The sequence below is a fragment of the Branchiostoma belcheri genome, unplaced genomic scaffold, assembly GCF_001625305.1.
Source record: "Branchiostoma belcheri isolate BF01 breed outbred unplaced genomic scaffold, Haploidv18h27 scaffold57, whole genome shotgun sequence".
Lineage (NCBI taxonomy): Eukaryota > Metazoa > Chordata > Leptocardii > Amphioxiformes > Branchiostomatidae > Branchiostoma > Branchiostoma belcheri.
This window is the reverse complement of record NW_017804209.1, coordinates 1,665,082-1,686,997: the sequence shown is the minus strand read 5'-3', so window position 1 is coordinate 1,686,997 and position 21,916 is coordinate 1,665,082. Positions and strand designations below refer to the sequence as shown.

The following is a 21,916-nucleotide window of genomic DNA, read 5'->3' as shown; positions in this document are numbered from 1 at the left end:
TGAAGTTATTGCCGTTAAGTATCAGCGATATTCCTCTTACAGAATACCCCTACCTTTTGTTTTCATTGCAATTCCCGCTTTTGTCGTGAGCGACGTCAAAATTCAGAAAACAGGCGCCGTATGTCGCACTGTGGTAGTGAGAAAATCCGTTGGTTGAAACGTTGACGAAACAAAAGTTGTTGTAAGTTAGCCTCTACCAGGCTTCGGGAGGCGGCTGGAAAGAGTCGAAACCGGCCAAATAAAGAGATAGCATGCCGAGGGAGTTGGTCTGCTGTGGAGAACAGTTTGCCGGCAAACTGTTATCTCTCTATGTGACCGATTTCTACTCTCTCCAGCCGCCCCCCGAAGCCTGGTAGAGGGTAGTTGTAGGTGACATTCCGTCAGCGATATTCCCCTTACAGGCGCGTTGGAATCCCTCTACCTTTTGTTTCATAGCTCTTATAGCCTTTCTCATGACCCACGTTAAAAATTATGGAAAACAGGCCACTGTTGTAATGAGAAATCCGTTGGTTAAAACGTTGGCGAAACAAAAGTTGTTGTAAGTGACATTCCGTCAGTCATTGCCCCTCCCCTGCCCCCCCCCCCCGGGACGTGACGTCACACGGGCCTGTATGGGCGGAACCAACAGAAGCCGAACGCACAGAACACACAACTGTCATGGCGGCCGCCTGATGCACCGCGACCCGACAACTCAACACCACCGGCTTCCAGCGACGCTTCTGTTCATCTCCAGCTCTCACCACCTCCCCGGGAAAACTCGCATCGTGCCCGGTACGGGAAACTTTCAACGCTGCACAGGTGTCTTCGTCTAGGAAGGGTTTTCTTTCTTTTATTTATCCTGGAGCAAAGTACGTACCGAAGCGGAGTGGTTCTACCCATCTGTCTCTCCGTCCGTGTGACAGGACAACGCGAGACGGACCTTACCTGGGCCGCTCTGCCATAAACCTGCCGATCTGATAAAGGAACCCGGACGATTTATGAGTTTAGCCTGAGGACTTTGTCTGGTAGAAGGACTTCTCTATAATAAGGAGCGCGTTGCCAGTCCTTGGGTTGGAGCGAGTTTGTACCGGTCAGGTACTACCGAGGTCATAACACTTATACTACCCTCACGCACACGGCCGGAGGTAAACACATAACACAGGACTGGTCGGGCTCATCACAGGCTTCCTCAGGAAGGTAAAAAAGCTGGTTTGGGACGATTTTTGCCTTGGTTTTGGCGGGAGTTGCCCCGGCGACACGGTGGAGTCGTCTGCAGCGGAGGTTCCCGCGCTGCCGGGCGGTGGTGAGAGGGAGAAGGCATGGGACGTAGGTGATAAACCTTTATCTTGTCTTGTGTAGTTTTACTGGCCTTTTGTGGCTGTGCTAAAACTTACGTTCATTATATTGTTGTTTTTATTTCATCGGGATAGAGGCAATACAAATGCTCATTTCTAGCTCATTTAGTAGCACACGACCTGATGACTAACAAGCGACGTTTACCTAAAGATGCGCAATCTTGTCTTGTGTAGCTTTACTGGCCGTAAACAACCACAGCCTTTTGTGGCTGTGCTAAAACTTACGCTCACTGTTGTTGTTTTTATTTCATTGGAGTACAGGAAATTTAAACGCTCATTTCTGTCTTTATTAGTTCACGACTTCACTAACAAGCGACGTTTGACCACCGTGCAATTTCGACAGGGCCCCGTTTTACTGGCCGTAAACAACGACAGCCTTTTGTTGCTGTGCTAAAACTTACGCTCATTACGTGGTTGTTTTTATTTCTTCGGGATAGAGGCAATATAAATGCTCATTTCTGGCTCCTTTAGTAGTTCTCGATCTGGCTAACAAGCGACGTTTTACTAACGATGCGCAGTGTATTTTCGGCAGGGCCCCGTTTTGGGGTTTCCTTACTTTTCGGTAACTAGTTCAGCTACAGATTTGTCCAATAGCAAAGTATAACTCTGAAGTTACGTTCCAGTTTTGGTACTTTGTGTTATACAGCTAGTCTGTCTCGGCTTTGTTAGTTTCTGCAACTCCTAAAATTGTTTTATTCATCTGACACGTAGTGGGATGAAAAAGAACAGGTAGTCAACATCAGTATGGTCACACATTCAGTCGCAAAAACTTACTTATATCAAACTACATGAATATTCTGACGTTGCTCTAATAACCCGTTTCTTAAATGGCTTTCGTTAAAATTCTGGAGTTGTCAGAGTGCAAAACTCCCCTGCAGAAAATACAGTGATAACCTACATCTGGCTGTTTGGCCGTTATAACACAGGACGATAACGGTGTTGGTAGGGAGAGAACTGTAGAACAGTTTTGACTGCACAAAATGTATCATATCTTTAACTGACTGTATCAAATCATATCTTTAACTTAAGCTGATTATCTACATGATGTAGCTTTAAACATGATAATGCAAAGTTGAGTTCCTCGGCAAAATATATAACCTTGGCAAAATATTGACTGAAACTCTATTTCAAAGGAAATATTGCTCTTTGTAGGGAATTGTTTTTCTTGAAACTGCTTTTAACTTTATTTCTGTGCTGAAACTTTGCAACACAGTTGTAGCATTACAGCTAATGTATCATTGACATAGCGTATTTTCTCACTGGTTCGAATCTGAATATCGTTAGTGGTTGTTCAAATTCAAAATACTCTTATATGTAGCTTATAAACCCGGGGAATTCAGCAGCGTTTATTCTGAAAAGTTTATCTCCTATTCACGCCGTTTCCACAATGTTAGGATGGCGATATTTCAAACCCATTTTTGGCACACTGATATTATATTTTCCACTCCTGCGTTTTTCCGATAAAGCGCCACTTTGGGGTAAATATTACACTTAGGATTTCGATTCAGATTCAGCTTTATTGATATTTGCTTGTTCATTGAAATTTAAACATGAAATACGCCAACATTTAGAAATCCTTTCTATGTTTATTATAAAAGTTAGAATGTTTGAGGTAGTTTGTATTGTAGATAGGAAAACGCTATCCCCACACAAAAACAGTGGAAAGTCAGAATGTGTATATTTTTGTGTTGGAAGAAATGTTAGCTGTACGCAGTCCCATATGTTAAATTAAAACGATTACATCGTTTCCAAACATATTCCCTATACATTTATATTAATCAACGTATTGTTTGACTAAATGATTGACTAAATTTGCTTTGTAGTCAGAGTATATCGTCTGTAACAGTAATATGTAGTCAGCAATGCGTGGAGTTTGGTCTTAAAAATAACCATTTTCTAATTGTTTTACAATAGTAAACTGCAATTACGAGTTACTGTATTTGTTAATTCTTTAAAATATCGCTTGTTAGAGCAAAAACGTTTCCTGGTTGAACACTTACCGTCAGGGTACAGCAAGAAACACACCAGCCCTCCAGTATTGGCATTTTCCGTACCTTTTACAACTATATCTGTCCTCGAACCCGATGGTAAATTTTACATGCATATAAACACAGGTTTCACGGGTTGTAAACTCACGGAGGAAGCCTTACCGTCCCCGCTTTGTGTCTGGCCCTTTCTCTCTCTCTAAATAAAACAGCGTGAGCCTGAGGAAAACAAAACCTGAGGCGTGATGGGAGGTTCTGCCGCCCCGATCCGGACGGAGTCACCTGCCTGCTCACCTGCGCTCGCACCTTTTCAGCCCGACATCAAAGCGCCGAGGCGCCGCGCTGCCCAGCGGGTAGCCTACCTGGCCAGGTAAACCGCGCGGACAGGTACGGTTTACCTGTGTGTTACCTGTGTACTACCTGTGGTCTACAGTCTACTGAGAACTCTCTAGTCTGCACTACAAGGTTAACAGGTCGATAGCTTCTTAGATCTGCGAAGTGTTGCGGTGGAGGCAGCGCAGATCAGCCTGGATCGCCCCGGATCTAGCGGGATCTCCCCCGAGTGATCCGTCAGGATCCGCCCGGCCTCCAGTTCCCCACACAGCAGGACGTCTGCAGGACTCGGCAGGTACGCAGGTGTTTCCAGCCAGACTAGCCGTTTGTGTGTGTACGTAGCGCGTTTCCAGCTAACTCTGCAAACTCTTGGCCTTCTCTCCGTTTCCTACTGCCAGTGTCCCAACATTCTGCGAGAGCCCTGGTCCCAACATTCTGTAGGAGGATTGCGTCTATAGTTCATGGATGGAGGTATGTCGTTTTGTGTGTTTCCAGTCAGGATAGCCGCTTCTGTAGACACGTAGCGCGTTTCCAGCCAAGTCTGCGAGCTCAGGGCCTTCTCTCCGTGGTTTCTACTGTGTAACGTTCAGCTACAGCCCTGGTTCGAGTCCCAACGTTCAACAGAAGGGTTGCGCCTACAGTTCATGGATGGAGGTTTGTCGTGCAGATGAGTAGTTGTTGTTTTCGTTAGCAAGTGCTGGTGTTTCCAGCCAGAATAGACACGTAGCGAGTTTCCAGCCAACTCTGAGAACTCGGTGTGTTCTCTCCGTTTATATTGTCGTTGGCCCGGTCAAAGTTGGACAAGGGAGCCGTAGTTCTAGTTCCCAGCAGTTCTAGTTCCGCTAGAGTCGTAGTTCCAATCGAACTGTTCAGCGAGAGCCCTGGTTCGAGTTCCAACAGGAGGATTTCGTCTATAGTCCATAGATGGGGGTATGTCGGACAGATGAGTAGTTATTTTCGTTCGCAAGCTGCTGGGGAGGCCTTCTCTACACAGCCGGTAATGCTGGCAGTGTGATGTACATGTAGTTTATTTCCTTGCTGATTTGTGGATGAACATTCACTTCGGCTATATCATATGTATGTGTCTGGACAGTCCACTGACTTGAAAGGATAGTGATATAATCTTTATTCCCATGGCTATCTGGTATATATCCGGCGTCTAAAGCTTCACGTCGGTTCTCAGGTTTTAGTTAGAAAAGGGGTCTGTCGTTAGTGTAATGTCCACGCTGAAATGAAATGAAACACGGAACGACTTTATGAAAACAGTTTTCACAAGCACAGGAATCGGTACCTATATCATTATGCATGTGTAAAGGTTATTTGCTGTGCGCGGGTCACCCTACTGGTGGCCTCCCTTTTCCATGTGTTCATCTGTTTTACTAAATCACAACTTTAGAACTGGTGTTTCTTGACAAAAAGAGCCCTCTATGTTTCCTACGTGTTTTAGTCCATCTAAAACCATGTCGCAATAAATTAGAACAATAAGCGATGATTTTGAAGACGCCCGTTCTACGTTCATGGGTCACTGGAAACAAGCGTTCGGTATTTTCGTAATTATGCCGCATTTACTATTTAAATCCCAGTGAAGCTACGTTTTTATGTTGATCAAAACCGTTTCATCACCAGTTTTGTAGAAGTAATATACCTTTTTATAACAGACGAAACTAAAATGTTTGGTTGCATCCAGAAACAGTCGTGTTTAGCGTGAAGATAACAACAGACCTGGCCGGATGGTCTGTTTATGAATCTGCGTCGTCGGACAAAGAATTTACCATAATCCCTAAATTGCCTCGCATTAAAAACGTACGGAAACCGTGTCAACACATCAGAAATCAATTTAGTACCGCGGAATTACTCTCCAAGCAGAGGTGGTGGTGGAATGGTCGCTAGCTTTTTATATATGGCCCCTTTTTTGTCGGTACCACCACCACCCGTCGGTGGCCGGCGACCTTCTCTGGCCAATGAATACTGCCTGGCTAATTTGATTCTGTCTTTTTGCCACCCTAGGATCTGCTTGGAGATTACCTCGGAATGGCGCTGTGCAGTTTTTCTGGGAATTAAACTTCCGTGGATTATAGAAAAATGAACGACGCTATTCCAGCGTATTTTATGGCGTGTTCTTTCGGCAAAGGTTGACAAGTTAGCCAGCTGGTCACCCTGCAATCCCAACCTCGTGGTTGGTATGTTAATAATGTTCAATCGTTTGCGATTCAAGCTGCTTGTTCTGTGTGTATCAAATTGCCATCTTATCTATCATAAGGTGGTTCACATTGTATCATTGGCATTGGAGAGATTAGGTATAAGTAAAGCTTGATTTTTTTTACATTTGTTAATTCAACAATTTCCGTATCTTTATGGGTCTGACGGATGTTCTAGATTTACTCCTAATTTTCTGGAGTTCTGTGTGTATGTGTGAATAAATCCACTCGTCCGCAGCAGAAGCTTCAGTGTTTCACATTGTATAATTGAAGACGCATTGGACATTAGGTACAGCATGATTTTCACATTTGCTTCAACAATCTTTATGGGTCTTACCTATACGGATCTTCTTGATTTACTCCTGGTTTTCAATAGTTCTGTGTGTGTGAATAAACCCACTCGTCCTCGGCAAAAGCTCGGTGCCAAACCGACGCTGTCTGACATAAAGAGCAGGCAGGCATGATTTTTTCTTCTTCAACAATTTCTCCAACATTTTCCCAGATTTTTACTCCTGATTTTGAAGAGTTCCGTCTGTGTGAAACCCATTTGATCAAGGCAGGAGCTTCTGTGCAAAAAGCGACGCTGTCTGACACAAAGACCAGGCATGACAGCAGGGGAGGCACACAGGGTTGTCGTGCTGCACATTTAGGTTGTTTTGATGCATGAGGGTGGAACTCAGCAGGAGTCCCAGCACTGCCTCTGTCCCTGCCTGAGGTGTACCTGTACGGCTGTACCTGTCCTAACACACCTGCCGACAGAACTGCAGCGTCTTACGGCGTCTCACACCTGCCGACGGTCCGATCGTGTCTTACGGCGCGTCACCGGCGCCGTGGGGAGTCTCCAAGCAGATCTTTCGGTGACTGCAAGACGGTATCAAATTGGTCAGACATTATCCATTAGCTAGACAGTTACTCGTACCATTTGCTACTAGAATAACTTTTGCTGGAGTAAAACAAGATACCAGTACACAAAACAAGTCCGATAAAAACTCGAAACAAAAAATACGCCAAACAGAAGCCGGAGCCCAAACCTCTGCTTGGAAAGTATGGCGTAGGTAATCGTAAATTTTTGATGCCGTAAAATTTTCAGATAAGAAGACTGTACATAACAGAACCAACGACCGACAAGGATGTCTGAAGTTTTGCAGGTCACACATGCCTTTAGTTTGCGATCGCATGACGATTACACGATTACAGGCCCTTACTCAGTATACTTCTTTAGAGAGTTTTACTCTGATGAGGTAAATGGGAGTAAGACCTAGTCAGTCGGTATACCGGTACAGCAAGCATTAGTAATGGCTGGATCTGCGTCACCTAACCGATACAGATAGCAGTAACACACCAAGGGTGTAACTGGTTAGAGTTGCCTGTCATACCTAGGCCAATATCTAACACCTATATATAGGTGTTGAACTCTGCCTAATGACGATGTCTCAGTCGTTTTTGTATATATATCATCGGGTTGCACCTAACGTTCATTGTTTGCGCTAAAACAATTTGCACAGTTTACCTCAATTTCGGGTTGATTAGTTTGAAATTGTAATCGTAACCGTTTTTCTTTTCCTGCACAAGAAACGTACCGGTTTGTAACGTCCAGCTTTCACTGCAGACTACGACACTGAGCGAAAAATTAGGTCTAATTTCATTGATAGATAACGATTTTTGCTTCGTTTTGTACGTCCTGTCGTCTTGCTTTAATGTCGTGGATCCGGATTATAATATATTTGAAAGAAAGGGTCAAACAAGTCCAATGTTGGTGACTGAACGCTCGCTCAGCGATCGCTGTCTGGCAGAAAAGGAGACTTACATCTACAAAGTCAATCCGCACTTTACCTGCATCCCCTGTACGTTCAAAGATTGCTCAGTGAATTTCATAGATAAACCATTAATATTTGTTACGTTTTGTATGTGCTGTGGTCTTTAATGCCGTACATTATATTGGAAAAGAAGGGAAAAAACAAATCCGATTTTTGTGACTAAACGTTCACTCAGCGATCGCTGTCTGGTACTCGTAGAAAGGAGACTTAAATCTACACTTAAAAGTCATTCGGTACTTCACCTGCATTCCCACTGTACGTCAGATACGCCAGGTAAGTCCGTACGTCAAACACGTCAGGTACGGCTCACCTGAGGGCGTGCGCACCTCCCACCTGGCCTGCCATTAACACCGTACACCTGGGCACATTACCTGAAAGCAATTGACCCTTATCTGACCCTCATACAAGCTGCCTTTTCTACCCGCGAAAAACATCCATTTAATGGAGGCATTTACTGCGTGTGTGACAAGTTAGGGCCGGCACGGCGCGGGTCATTATATCATTACAGCAGGGCCGGGGTGAGATTTATTATATTATAGAAGAAGTGGGTAAATTCGTCTTCCATTGCCTAAAAAGAAGAAGTCAAACCCAGTAAAACTAGTACCATGCATGTTGTAGAATATAGTATAATGTTACGGACGTAGATATAGTCTCACATACCACTTTATTTTCTTTCTTATGTTGTTTGTAACTGCAATTAGCCCTCGGGCAAGTATTTGCAATAAATTTTCTAATATTACAGACACAGCTCTAGGAGAGAATAGACTTGTCCTCATCACCACTATTAGTCGGTGCAACAGACCCGAAGTTATTTGATTTGTTGGTTTCGGTGAATTTTCTCCGCGCGACAGATGTTGTACGGAGATGTGTGTTCCCCAACACTTTCCGTCAGAAATGCGCTCAACTGTGACTTAATTCTATATTATATACAGGAACAACAGAAAACATCACAAAACCGCACTTAGATATTATTAAAACGTTTGTTAGAAATGTGCATCGGCGGTGCCGGTATCGGTAATGTGTTGGCTACGATTGTCCGCTTAATGCAATGGACTTTTAATACGTTCTTAAGGCAAATTAAGATAACGGCGTTTGTTTGAGTCTGAATTGCTGGCCATATGGACAATACGGATCATGGCTACTCCTGCACCGTTTGAGGCAATTCTAACCGACTCTTTTGTCAGGGGTGGGATCGTTTTACACAATGAGAACATACTTTGAAAAAAAAAAGAATGACTTACATGTGAGTCGGTCACTTCGGTAGAATCTTAGCTGACTTTTTTTTTTTGGTCCCGACTTTCGTAATAGATCTTTTGCTTTTTTGTTTGGCTGAGGTCTGTCCAGTAGCTCAGTTTGGCAGAGGATGGTTGATTTTACATTCGAGAGGTTTTATCTTTGAGTAATCGACCACTTATTTTACTATCGAGAGGTCGATTACTCTCAATCCTTGGTCATATATTCTTGTCATCTTAAGTCTCTAACTATAATTAGACAGCTTTAGTGTAAAGTTGCGGAGTGGTGTGCAAAAATTGCAAGATGTTGTACTCTACGCGAGGGAACATTTGAGATGTTAGGTCGATGGACATTGCCATAATCGTGATCTGGTTTTGCAACTTTAAATATGTCAGGCGCAAGGCTTCCCTTCTACTAGACACGGTGATGCCTGTGCCACCGTTCAGCGACAAAAATGTGTTTCTGTAGCCCTTGATTGTTTAACTGGACTATGATTCACAATGTTAAATATTGTACGAAACACACTATGTGTAAGTATAGTATGAAAGAGAACAACACATGAAAAGGGAAACCCGTTCTTTATTTGTGAAATTCGTTGAGCGGAGTCAAATCTTCCGTCATTCACTATTCACAGTCTCTAGTGGACAAGAGGTGTTACCAATAGAATAGAACTGTAATCATTACGCCCTAACAGCTATAACATCCATTCCGTTCACACAGTACGGCATTTATCACACTAAACCATCCCCCCAACCCTTACTTACGGGCCAGCTGCCTGTGTGTGATTATACACATTGTACAAGGGAAACACAGGGCATCACACAGCTAGGAACGGCGCAGTTTTCTGCTCTTTAGCTACCTAACCCTTTGTGTAGGAAACAATGGAACATCACAACTTTATTTATTTATTTATTTATTTAATCTTCAAAGACACCTGGGTAGCTCCTTCAGCCAATAGCTGATTTCCAAGGAGGCCCAGGAGGGGTACAATAAGTAAAAGAATAGTAAATTATACAAAGTACATAACAAAAGATGTAAATGAAATCAATATAACTGGAAGTTATACATAAATAAATGAATTATACGAAGTTCAACATGAACTGAGGGAATTAACAAGAAAACATAACTTCAAATCATAATCATAATCAACATAAATCGTTTTCCGTTCAAAATGATTGGAGGTCAGAGGTCGTCTTTAAAGCTGCCTTGAAGTGTTTTAAAGTTTGAAACTGCTTTACTTCAGCTGGTAGTCTGTTGAAGTACTTTGCAACTGGCGATTCAATTAGTCCACTCAGTGCATTCTCAGATTTGTATTGGCTATATTCACGTATACATTCTTCTTTTTCTTCTGGTTTACGTTTTTATAACGATCTATCTTGAAAGTTCATCTGTGTTGGTAGAAGTCATTATGAAGCAAGTTTAAACTGTAATTTCCAACACAGAATTTGGGTGAGTCCAATTTGTTGTGTTGGAAATTGCAGTTTAAACTTGCACACTGTTTATATTAAGTAAAAACGCAAAAACCATTCTTTACTTGTGGACTTTAAATTAGGGAACTGACAGATCATTCCATTTTTATGGTGTAGGGTGTTGTAATCTGCTGTTCAGAATTGGGTTTTAGAGATTCGACTCCAATTTAGCTACTAACACTCTGACAGGAAATGGCTTCTTTATAGAGGAGAACCCTGTACCCTTCTATCTCCTCTTTGACAGTGTCAAAGTTGATTTTAGAGGTTCAACTTGTACCACTGGACAACTATATGCACGATCTTTACCGCTCGAAAATTTAGTGCATTGTCAGATTTGTATCGGCTATAGCTATATTCACATATACTGTGATGTGTAGATTGTTATATCTTTCAGGTGTAATTTAATTGTAATATGCTGTTCAGAGTTGGTTTTAGAGGTTTCCTCTATACGACTGGACGCCCGCATATGTTCGGTTGTTACATCGCGAAAATTGGCGCGTTTTCCCCCACCAAACATGGAGACTTCCCGGTCGTGGCGCCTATATGGTCATTTGTACAAATACGTTTGTGACAGGAACATTAGTGTGCTTCAGTACGACCCCTTCTGCCGTTTTCTTTATTGTTAAGGTTGTTTAAGCATCACAGGAGTCGACAGAACAAGCATTCTAACAATCATTTTAACAATCTCTATTCTAAACAACCATTATTCGTTGTGCTACGCTCTATATATAGTCTCCCAAAACTGAACTGCCAAAGAGAAGGCTCTCCGGTAAACTACCATACATTTCGTGAAACACTTTACTTTGGTGTCATTCCCTTGCTGAATAGTTACATTCGTTGGCTATATACATGTTTTCTGCATACTATAGCCGAGAAAACATGATTTCGTTCATAACCTAGATATGTTTTGCAGATGCTCAGAGAGTCAAAAAAAGGCAAATATTCTGGTGCAAAAAAATGAAAAACGCGTTTGAATGAACGAAATGAACTAAACAACAAAAAGTGTACAAATGTTTTACTTCTACAATGTTCCTCTTGGCGCTGTATTGCCGCTTAGTGCTAGTTTGAGCAGTCGTTAACAATTATCTAATTGCCTCGCTATCCTAGGATCTGAAATCTCAGTGTCTCATGGCACGGCCTATCTTTATTGAATTATGGTGACATGCTGACCGTTATGTTCGTCGTTTGTCCTACTTTAGAAATCCGTTAGAAGTTGTGTAATTACCATGCTACTATAGAACACAATGCCTCACTATATATCTTTATTCAATTAAAACAACTATGGTTTAGGTACACATATCATCAGCTACGATAATAATGAAATGAAGCACGCGTACAAAACGAACCAACCGTTTCAGAACAGCATAATAAGTGTACTGGAGTAGCATTAGAGTGTTGCTTTATACCTGTTAGTAAGACTTTCAGATTGGCTCTTTATGCCTGTTAATTGTATTGAAGTATCGTTAGATCGAGAGTAGCTTTAGAGTGGCGCTTTATGCCAATCAATTGTACTGGAATAGTGTTAAATTGGAATAGCGTACGAGTGGTGCTTTATGCTTAATATAATAAGTATTGAAGTAGCGTTATAGTAGTTCTTTATTTATAAGACTATTAGAGTAGCGTTAGATTGAGATTAGCGTTGAGTGGTCTTTTATTAAGAAGACTACTGGAGTAGCGTTAAATTGCAGTAGCGATAGAGTGACACTTTATGTCCGATAATAAGAGTATTGGAGTAGTGTTTAATTGCAGTAGCGTTAGAGTGGTGCTTTATGCTTATTAATAAGAATATTGGAGTAGGCTGAGACTGAAGTACCGTTAAATTGCAGTAGCTCTAGAGTGGTGCCTTATGCCCGTTAATAAGACTAGTGGAGTAGCGTTAGAGTGTTGCTTTATGCTTATTGATAAGAGTCTTGGAGTAGTGTTAAATTGGTGCTTCACACTGGAGTAGGGTTATATTGGTCCTTTATACCCGATAATCACGTTAGATCGATTGAGCGTTCCCGGAAACACTTGAGCAGGAATCGCCGTTTATATTCCCGGAAATTTGCGGGTCGGATTATCGCCCGCCGGTCTGGAGGATTACGGCGTCCGTTCGTAATTGGATTAAGTAAATCCGCGGCAATATGGCGACACCGGCCCGGCAGACACGAACGGTAATTGCCCACCCCGGGTTCTCACCCAGACCCTAGCTCGCTTTTTATTCAGAAAAACAGTAATGAATACAAATGAAATGACGGTGGTTTTGTGTGGCGTAGCGGCAGAGTGCTCGACTCGGAACCAAGAGGTCCCGGGTTCGAGTCCTGACATACCACCGATCTTGTGCCCTTGGGAAAGGTTTACACGATTTTCCTCACTTAACTCAATTAAAAATGAGTATTGTCCTGTCCTGTATTTTTACTCTGTGTTGGTAGCGGCATGAAATAAGTTGAATATAACTTGGGTGTGCCGTCGTCATGTCTAGTCATGAAATGTTGGAATATAAAAATGAACAAAATGAAAGGACACAAACAAATTGACTACGAACTCAAGTTTAGGCACAACTTATATTCTCGCAGCTACTTTTACAGGTGTTTTACACGACGTTTAAAAAGTGTAGATTCATAATAAGAGGCCTAATTGAAGAGTGAATGAAAATCCCCATCCCAGAAAAAAAGAAAGCAGGAAAGACCCTCTTTCTCCCGAAGTGTAGCCCAACATTCGGTCCGCCCAGCCAGAGAAGAGAACACAAAGGGACCTTCAGCGGGATTTCTTTTCTTCTGGAATGGGAGGTTTGAGTCAAGCTTCAGCTAGGTCTCTTATTGTGAATCCACACTTTTTTCAAACGTCTTGTAAAATACCTTTAATTTTCATTGTAAAAGTGGCTGCGACAATGTAAGTTGTTCCTAACTTGAGTTCGCTGTCACTTTGAGTTCTTTTTTGTATGCATTACTGTTTTTCTGGATAAAAGAAAAAGGAAAGAACAAAACCAACAGATGTGTGCACTGTGCAGCCCGGGTGGCGGCAGACTTTCAGCTGGCTCGCTCTAACAGGATTACCGGACCCAACCACAATATTGTCCCGTCAGACGACGGGTCTATTATCCGAACCTGACACGTTAGACAGGCACTCAGACATGGACGCAGGGAAATCAGTGCCACAAAGGGACGTTAGACAAATTGTAACGAGTAAAGTTTCATGTGGGTTTGCTTTTTATGCTTAGTTATCTAATATACAATATGTCATTAATCAAATACACGTTCTAAGTAGGATGTTTGCTTTGATTTCAAAACCTTTTAGAAAAAGGAATTTTACTTCTGTTAAGCTTCTTTTAACAGCTACTGTCTGTTCATCATGTTGCTAATACTCAATTAACTATAGCTAAACGACAAGAATGGTGTAAATCATAGAAGCAAACGACCGTCAACTTTTAGTCTATTACTTTTAGGTTTTCTGCACATTAACTTTAACTTAATGCAAAACATTAGCTTACAATAAGCTCCTATTTTTACATCAGGATATATCACCCACTTTTCTGATGATCGACTTTTTTGACCCATATGACAAGTGTTCTTTGTCTTACCAAAACCAACAACTGCCGTGATATCTCTTCTCAACTCACATTAACATAAGTTGTCAGTTTGAATTTGACGAGCACAGTTGTTCTGTCACGTATGATGTTAATACCTAATTACCTAATGGCCGGTCTGCGTGGTTTGTGTTTATACATCACTTCACAATCTCTATGTTCGGACCGTGTATCTACAATATCTGACATGATGATTTTTGTGCCATTAGTATTTTCCTTTCTTCTGTTCCATTGTTTGTTTCTCGAGCACCTCATCTCCACTGCTTATTGTTCCCGTGAGACTCACATTTAGCTCGTTAACATTTGTAGCAAGGTCTCATTATTTCACAAAGTACTCAAAGTACTGTCCCTCCGATGTTCGTATGTTGTTTTGTAGAAATAGGTTGATTCGAAAACGATGAAACAAAACATGCAGTTCGACTAACACAAAAAGTTTCTTACTAACGTTGTCCAAAGTTGACGGAGATGTACAGTTGGTGTTTGCTTCTATGTTTGTTTGTTATAATTTCCTTTTACAAACAATTGTTGGTAAAACATCCGACGATTTTGCCATGTATCCTTATATCGATTGTTTTATCAGTGATTACTAACTGTGACATGTCAGGTAGCGTACAGAAAGGTGGATTTCCACTGTTGCTGTTTGTTTCTGTTTTTACCAATAATAATGTGACGTGCGTGTTGTGTTTGTTTGTTTGTATGTATGTTTGTTGTCGTGTTTATTAACGGCTGATGCCGAAGGGCCGGTGCCGCAGTGTGTTTATTTGTTTGTTACAATCGTTACTTAGTAACATTGTTACGAAGAACCGGCGATGCAACGTGTTTGTTTATTTTTGCCATGTTTGTTTGGGTGTTGAGTTTGTTTGTTTGCTTGCTTGTTTGTTTGTTGTTTCCATGCTTACTAAAGTTGTTTACCGGAGGGCCGGCGCCGCAGCGTGCGTGTTTGTTTGTTGGTTGGTTGGTTGTGTACTAACATTGTTTACCGGAGCCCGTGCCACAGCGTGCGTGTTAAGCTGGCGTGTGTGTGTGTGTGTTTGTTTGTTTACTGTTACCATGGTTACTAACGTTGTTTACCGGAGGGCCCGTGCCGCAGCGTGCGTGTTGAGCTTGTTTGTTTGTTTGTTTACTGTTACCATGGTTACTAACGTTGTTTACCGGAGGGCCCGTGCCGCAGCGTGCGTGTTGAGCTTGTTTGTTTGTTGTTACCATGGTTACTAACGTTGTTTACCGGAGCCCGTGCCGCAGCGTGCGTGTTGAGCCTCCGATCTCCCGGCGCGGGGTCTCGGGTGGCCGGGCGGCCGCTGCAGAACATGTAGTCTGGGCCCGGCTGGTCCCACCTTTCCCCGGCCTGGTTCGAGCCGAGCTGCCCTGCTGCGTAAAGACTGAACAAACTCCGCAGTTCCCTCTTAAGGCCCTCTCATACAACTCCTCAGTATTCTATTAAGGCCCTCTCATCCAGCTCAGTATCCTCTTAAGATCCTCTTTACTACTTGTAGTCCCACCAGACATGTCCCAGCTCATTAGTATCTTTTCAAGATCCACTGTCACTCATCCGAGTCCTCAGATGATCCTACCTGTTACTTGTAGTCCCATCTCTCCACTCCTCAGTATCTTCTTAAGATCTACTCTTCTCTGTTACCCATAGGTTCATTTGATATCTCAGACCTCCCAACTACTCAGTATCCTATGCGTTGCCTGTAGCCCCATCTCCAAGCTCCTCAGTGTCCCCTTAACATCCTCACTCACCTGGCATCCCAGACATCTCTCAACTCCTCAGTATTTTCTTAAGATACTCTCTGTCACTGTCTTTTCAGAGCCAAGCCAACGCAACCTACATTTATTTTTACCGTACCCTGCCAGCTTTTACACTATCTGACATCTCTCCCTCCCCCATATCTGTCACTTCTCATCAGCTATCTATGCCCATCCGCACATCCTCCCGGCCTCTCAGCTATCTCCGACGAGATGCACTCGATAAACCCATTTCCATCTCCAACTCCGCCTGTCCCAACTGACAGCCCGTCTTCCGCTGGGCATTGCCCTGGCTCAAATCTCCGCCTGTTGCAGCCCTACGCAACAACCTTTCTTATATCTCTGCCCAATCTTACACAAAGTTTCCCCCTCTGTCATCCCTCATATTTTCCCTCTACACCTCCTACCCCAGGGGTATCTGCTCCTAGTTTCCTCCTTGTCCAAGAGCATTTTAGTCCAGAAGGGTATCCTCCTTCTCCTAGTCCAGTGGTTACCCCTCTTTCTTCTAGTCCAGGGGGTACCCCCTTTTTCTTCTAGTCCAGGGGGTACCCCTTTCCTAGTCCAGGGGGAACCCCCTTCATAGTCTAGGGGTCCCCCTCTTTCTCCTAGTTCAGAAAGTAACCCTTTTTGTCCTTCTCAGTCCGGGGGTACCCCCTCCTTCTCCTAGTCCAGGGGCTTACCCCCTCTTTCTCCTAGTTCAGGGTTCCTCAAGGGGGATCCCCCCTTCCTAGTCCAGGGGGTCCCTCCTCCTTCTCCCAGCCCCGGGGTTGACTCGGTCTTGCTGTATCCGGTGCAGGGCATAGCGGCGTGAACCAGCTCGGGGGCGTGTTCGTGAACGGCCGCCCGCTCCCCGATTCCACGCGGCAGAAGATCGTGGAGCTGGCGCACCAGGGCGCGCGGCCCTGCGACATTTCCCGCCTTCTGCAGGTCTCCAATGGGTGCGTGTCCAAGATTCTGGGAAGGTAGTGTATGCCAATATCAAACAACCCATACAATTGCAATACAACAATATCAAACAAAGCGCTATAGAAAACTGTCCAATATTCTGGGAAGGTAGTGTATGCCAAACTCAAACCAGACGTAAAAAAACGAATGAAATGCCGAAAGGAATCCTGCATGCTATAATAAAATCAACATTTGGTTGCGTGTCCAAGATTCTGGGAAGGTAGTGTATGCCAATCTCAAACAAGCCATAGAAACAAAAAGCAAACAAAATGCCGAAATGAATCGTGCATGCTATAAAACAACATTTCGGTTTGCTATATATGAGCAAGGAAATTTTGTCCTACAATAAATAAATGACGCGTGCAGCGCTTTGGTTGCAAAACACTTTTGGTTTAAAGTAAGAAGAAAAACAAGATTTTCCCGTCAATTCTCCGGGAACCATCTTATATCATGTACAAAATACGCAAATGTAGCCTTACCGTTTGTAGCTTCATCAAAGTTCATCGAAAATTCTTTTTTTTTTTTTGAAATTCCGAAAATACAAGTAGGTAACGAAATGTTCTTCATAAGGCCAGCGATTGCACTCTAACCACAAATGATAACAAACAGTGACTTATGCCTAAATCATTGACGCGAATTATTTGAAAAATGACTTTTTGTTCATTTCTAAATTTATTTCCAATAAATTCAGTGGTCCGTAAACTGTTGCATATCGGTCAGACCTGCAGCCAAGCATGAAGAAGTTCCCGTGTGGTAGCGCGAGTCTGAAGCTGTGGAAGCAGTCGCCTCACCACGCGAGCTTACAACGCGCAAATTTCCGTCTCGTATACGGCCGTCGCGTTTTGAAACGGTCGTCACCATATCGCAAAAGGGATAACTTTAAGTTTATCAAGCGGATCATAGCTTCTTTGAGGTCCAAAAAATTAGTGGAGAGAAAGCACTAGAAACTTTGCGGTGTGGAAGGACCGTGTTGATACACTTTAAGTTATTTCTTCTGTGAGATATGGCATCGACCGTAATAGTAGTAATATCGGCCTAAGATAATGTCAAGGGTAGCTGGCCGGTCATAGAAGGTCCAGTTTGCCTACATAGTAACTTCTCACGGACTCCATGCATGTGAACTGGACCCTCTGTGACCGGCGAAATGCTCTGACCAGCTACATTCTTTTTTGGCCCGATTTCTACTATTTATTCAGCCTGCAAAAGGGTCTGATGGTGACTAGTTTCAAAAGGCGACGGCCGTTTACGAGACGAAAAAAACAGCCTAGCCTACAGCGCGCCTGTCTCTCCCTCCCTTCCCGCAGGTACTACGAGACGGGGTCGATCCGGCCCCGCGCCATCGGCGGCTCCAAGCCGCGCGTAGCCACGCCCGAGGTGGTGGCGAAGATCGCGCAGTTCAAGCGGGAGTGCCCCTCCATCTTCGCCTGGGAGATCCGCGACAGACTGCTGTCGGAGGGCATCTGCACCAATGAGAACATACCCAGCGTGAGTAACTGTCTTACTACAGTTTTACAACTGTTTTACAACAGTCTTACTGCAGTTTTACAACAGTTTTACATTTTCAATACTTTTGTGCCGTGCATCTTATTCCAGCTATAAACACAAATTCAATTTTGGTCGCTTAGCCATCGCTATCGGGTGGAAAGCCAAAGGGCTCAGTGACGTTTTCTTTTTCTTTTTTTTATTTTATTTTTTTGTTGTTGCTTTTTTGAAGTAAGTGGGAAGGAGAACATTGTCAATAGAAGTAATGTTGTAGAGTCTCCAATTCATGAATTTACAAGATTTTGTCGTTTTCCTAACAACATTGACCAATTGATTACTTGCGCATTACTTGTATATTGCTTGCGTCTTCTATGAGGATAGCATAAAAATATAACTTTGGCAAGAAATCCGCGCTCAGCATGTATAAGGAGAGGCACGTACTTGTGGACCATTTTGATACTTCGCGATATCGGGAAAGGCTCCATGACACTGTAACCCAAACGGCAGTTTAGAACTTCCTGCTGTTTAGAGTAAACTGACGATCCGTCTCACTAGTGGACCTCCCAGTCGAGTTAAATAACATCCAGACAAAATGTTCCAATTACGCATCAGAACCACCCAGTCAGTAAACGTTAGAGTGGAATAATTGGACGTTTTTATTTCCAACACAATAACTGAGACCATCGAACGACTCAGGTTCAGGAATTATCCTTCCCTTTTCCCTTCCACGCAAACGTCCCTGGTGACAATATTGATGTCGTAATGGTGAGTCCCAAGTGCGCGCCAACTACCCCCTACGTCAAGGTTAAGGGCGTTTAGCATCATCTTGTATATTTACACTAGAAATTAAGGGTTGGGCCGTCCCGGTAGATCACCTGTGTGGGATCACCTGTCGGCAGGTGCGAGGAGGGACGCACGTGTGGAGGGGAAACTGTTTATTACACACCGGCACGGAGCAGCGGGAATTACCTGCGCCGCAATTTGCGACATCCACACCCGGGTTTATGCGACAAATTTGTCCCTTTTTTTCGACGTAGGGCCAATGTGAAAGCGCCTGATTTAAAGCTAGTATCCCGAGCAATTTGCGACATCCACACCCGGGTTTACGTTGCAAGAAGGGCAGATTTATTGTTTTATTATTGAATATACTGCGAATGTTAAAGACGCTGATCAAAAGCATCCAAAGACTCAATACATTTGCAGTTCAAATCTTAAAACACCTTCTTTCCACTAGCAGCTGATCGCCTTCTTGTAAAAAGGAGGGTATAAGTAAAAACCCACTAAACGTACAGAGATGTTTTCATGAGAGCAAGCTTTCGTTGTAACAAGTTGAAACGCAACAGTAAAGGGGAAAATTAGCTACATTTATAATGTAGCCACTTTTCCTCACCGATATATCTCAGATAAAACAATTTCCACGTCTAGTTTCAATGCTCGCATCTGCCTCTCTTTAAACACATTAACTAGTGTCTAGTGAGGCACTAGAACTCCTGTTACTCCACTTATAAACCATAATGTGGCACTAGAACTGTAACTACTGAACTGCTGTAACTCCACTAATATACCATAATGGGCTGTTACTCCTGTTATCGCAGTAAACGCGCCGATTACATGACTAAACGTTCCGCTGATTGTCGTGTTTCGCGTGGCCCTGCGAGTCCCCAGAGTCCACACCGCTAATGTCACGGCCCGGCTGCCGCACACTAAGTACCAAGTTTACTGCCGTTTTAAGTCATCTTGTATGTTTGCACTACAAATGAAGGGGTCTGGTCGTCCCTTAGGACTGCTGGGTTCGCAAAACGGCTCCGGACAGGTGTGGACGGAATAGCACGTGCTCGGACGAAACGTACAGCACAATAAACGTTTTATCTTGAAAAATATACTTATTTTTCTAAACACTCAGATGACAAAATTGTAAGATGACAAGTATGCTTTATATGATGATTGTTTGAATATCCTCTAGCTAGTACCAGATAAATTCGTTTGTAGGTTATCTTATAAAAACACTTATTTTTATAAAAACACTCAGAAAAGGACAAAATTGCAAGAGGACAGCTTCGTATGTTTTATTCGATGATTATATGAAAATGACCATCCTCTCGCAGTACCAGATAATTGTTTTTTGTAAGGAATACATGTATGGGGTTACCAAATGCAGACATGAAATCAGTGCAAAACAACAAACGTTAGTGTTGCATCAATGCTGCATGTCTCCCCATCAGAGTTGATCATGATTGATGGATCCTCCGGACAAGTTTGAATTTACAAACGGATCGCTCAGTGTGATCGATGACGTGTTAAGTTCCCCGGATGTAATTCGTTAATAACGACACTTTTGACATTGCAGGTGTCCCCGACCCCGACCTTAACTTAGGTTACTCGTACATGTTATAGGCAGGGAGAACGGTATGGTAACTTAGATTTATTAAGTCTATTCAAATAACTATTATCAAGCCAACTGTTTTAACGTATGCTACATCTATCCCTACGTCTTAATTTACCTTGCCCTGAATTTGATTGCTTTATAGATTCAGTCCATATAAAACATGCCATTCTGACAAAACTGTGATTAACTGACTAGTAATATGTCATGGCCTATTGCAATAAAACCTGAAGCAATACTGAAGTAGAGGGCCCCCAACGTTGGCAGAATATAATTAAATTCATGTGTAAACATATCTTGTCGTTCAATCTTTGTTTCATAAAAAGACACTGAGAAACGACATTGATACAAAAGTATATAAACTAATATGGAATCAAATACGTTAAGTAGCTACATGTGTAAACAACGTTAACAGCCAATTGATTTTTAACGGCGCTTCCTATGAAACGTATTTGCTCTGGGTTTACAAAAACAAATATTTGGAAAGTGCTGTCTGTACCGGAAGCATATTCGGTCCCCATCGGCAGATTATTATCGGCATAATAACCGCTCCCAGGACGGGGCATTATTAGGATAATGACCGCTCCCAGACTGCATTCCGGGTATTATCGCCCGTCAGAGGACAGGTTTCTCTCCGTGGAGTAAATAATACTGTTCTTAAATTCAATAAGCGCCGGGATGGCGGCTCGCAAATTTCTGTCTCGCAAACGGTCGTCCCCTTACGATGGCCCGTCGAGGCCATATCCGAGCGTTTCATAACTTTTTTTAAGGTCTATAAACGTAGAAAATGTGATGCATGATATAAAAAGCAAAATTTCAATGTAAGAGAAGAACATAAAAATTGTAAAGGTGAAAAAAAAGCACAAGCTAGGATTCGTCGGCTAGCTACTGTAAATCTTACCATTGATTTCCAAATCGTTTCTTGGACAAAATTCAACCCTTTAGACGATGGAAATAATCTGGTTACATTATTCTGTTCATATTATCAAACGTTCCTTGTGTTAAATGTGGATTTTCGTTGTCCGTTTACTTCTCAATATTAAGAACGAAAAATATTTTAAAGGTTACAAAAATGCTTGCAAAATGCCTTTGACGACAGGGCGTTCACAGAACAGCGCCAGGGTTAGTTCTGTGTCGTTTTGATGATGTAAAACGTTGACATTATTCAGGAAAACTCTAGATAGTACTACATAACGTTGTCCAATACGGTATGTCTTCTATTCCTGACTTTGAAACCTGAACACTGTAGTGTTTCCGTTATATTACTTGTGTGCCAATCAATGTTGTTATTTTTTTCTGATTTTTCTACATTCATGGTTTTCCCAGTGATGACGCTAATATCAGCAATTTGCTATATATAGGTCATCTCCGCTGTATCTTGTACCTTTTTTTGCGATCAATAAATTAACAGAAATATCCGCCG

The 21,916-nt window shown here is 42.7% G+C and overlaps 1 protein-coding gene across 6 annotated transcripts in view; it reads left to right on the top strand.

Annotated features, from left to right (window-relative positions):
• The window catches only part of LOC109481743 (paired box protein Pax-6-like), a 103,206-nt gene that overhangs the window by 57,400 nt on the left and 23,890 nt on the right, over positions 1-21,916 (top strand). For 4 of the 6 annotated variants that reach the window (XM_019784335.1, XM_019784334.1, XM_019784336.1 and 1 more), the window contains 2 exons: positions 16,480-16,645; positions 17,933-18,113. In XM_019784335.1, coding sequence (XP_019639894.1) covers positions 16,480-16,645; positions 17,933-18,113 — 347 coding nt within the window. Of the gene's footprint in view, positions 1-1,212; positions 1,306-4,062; positions 4,124-16,479; positions 16,646-17,932; positions 18,114-21,916 lie in introns of those variants that run through there. The other 2 variants (XM_019784338.1, XM_019784337.1) reach the window with 2 other exon arrangements.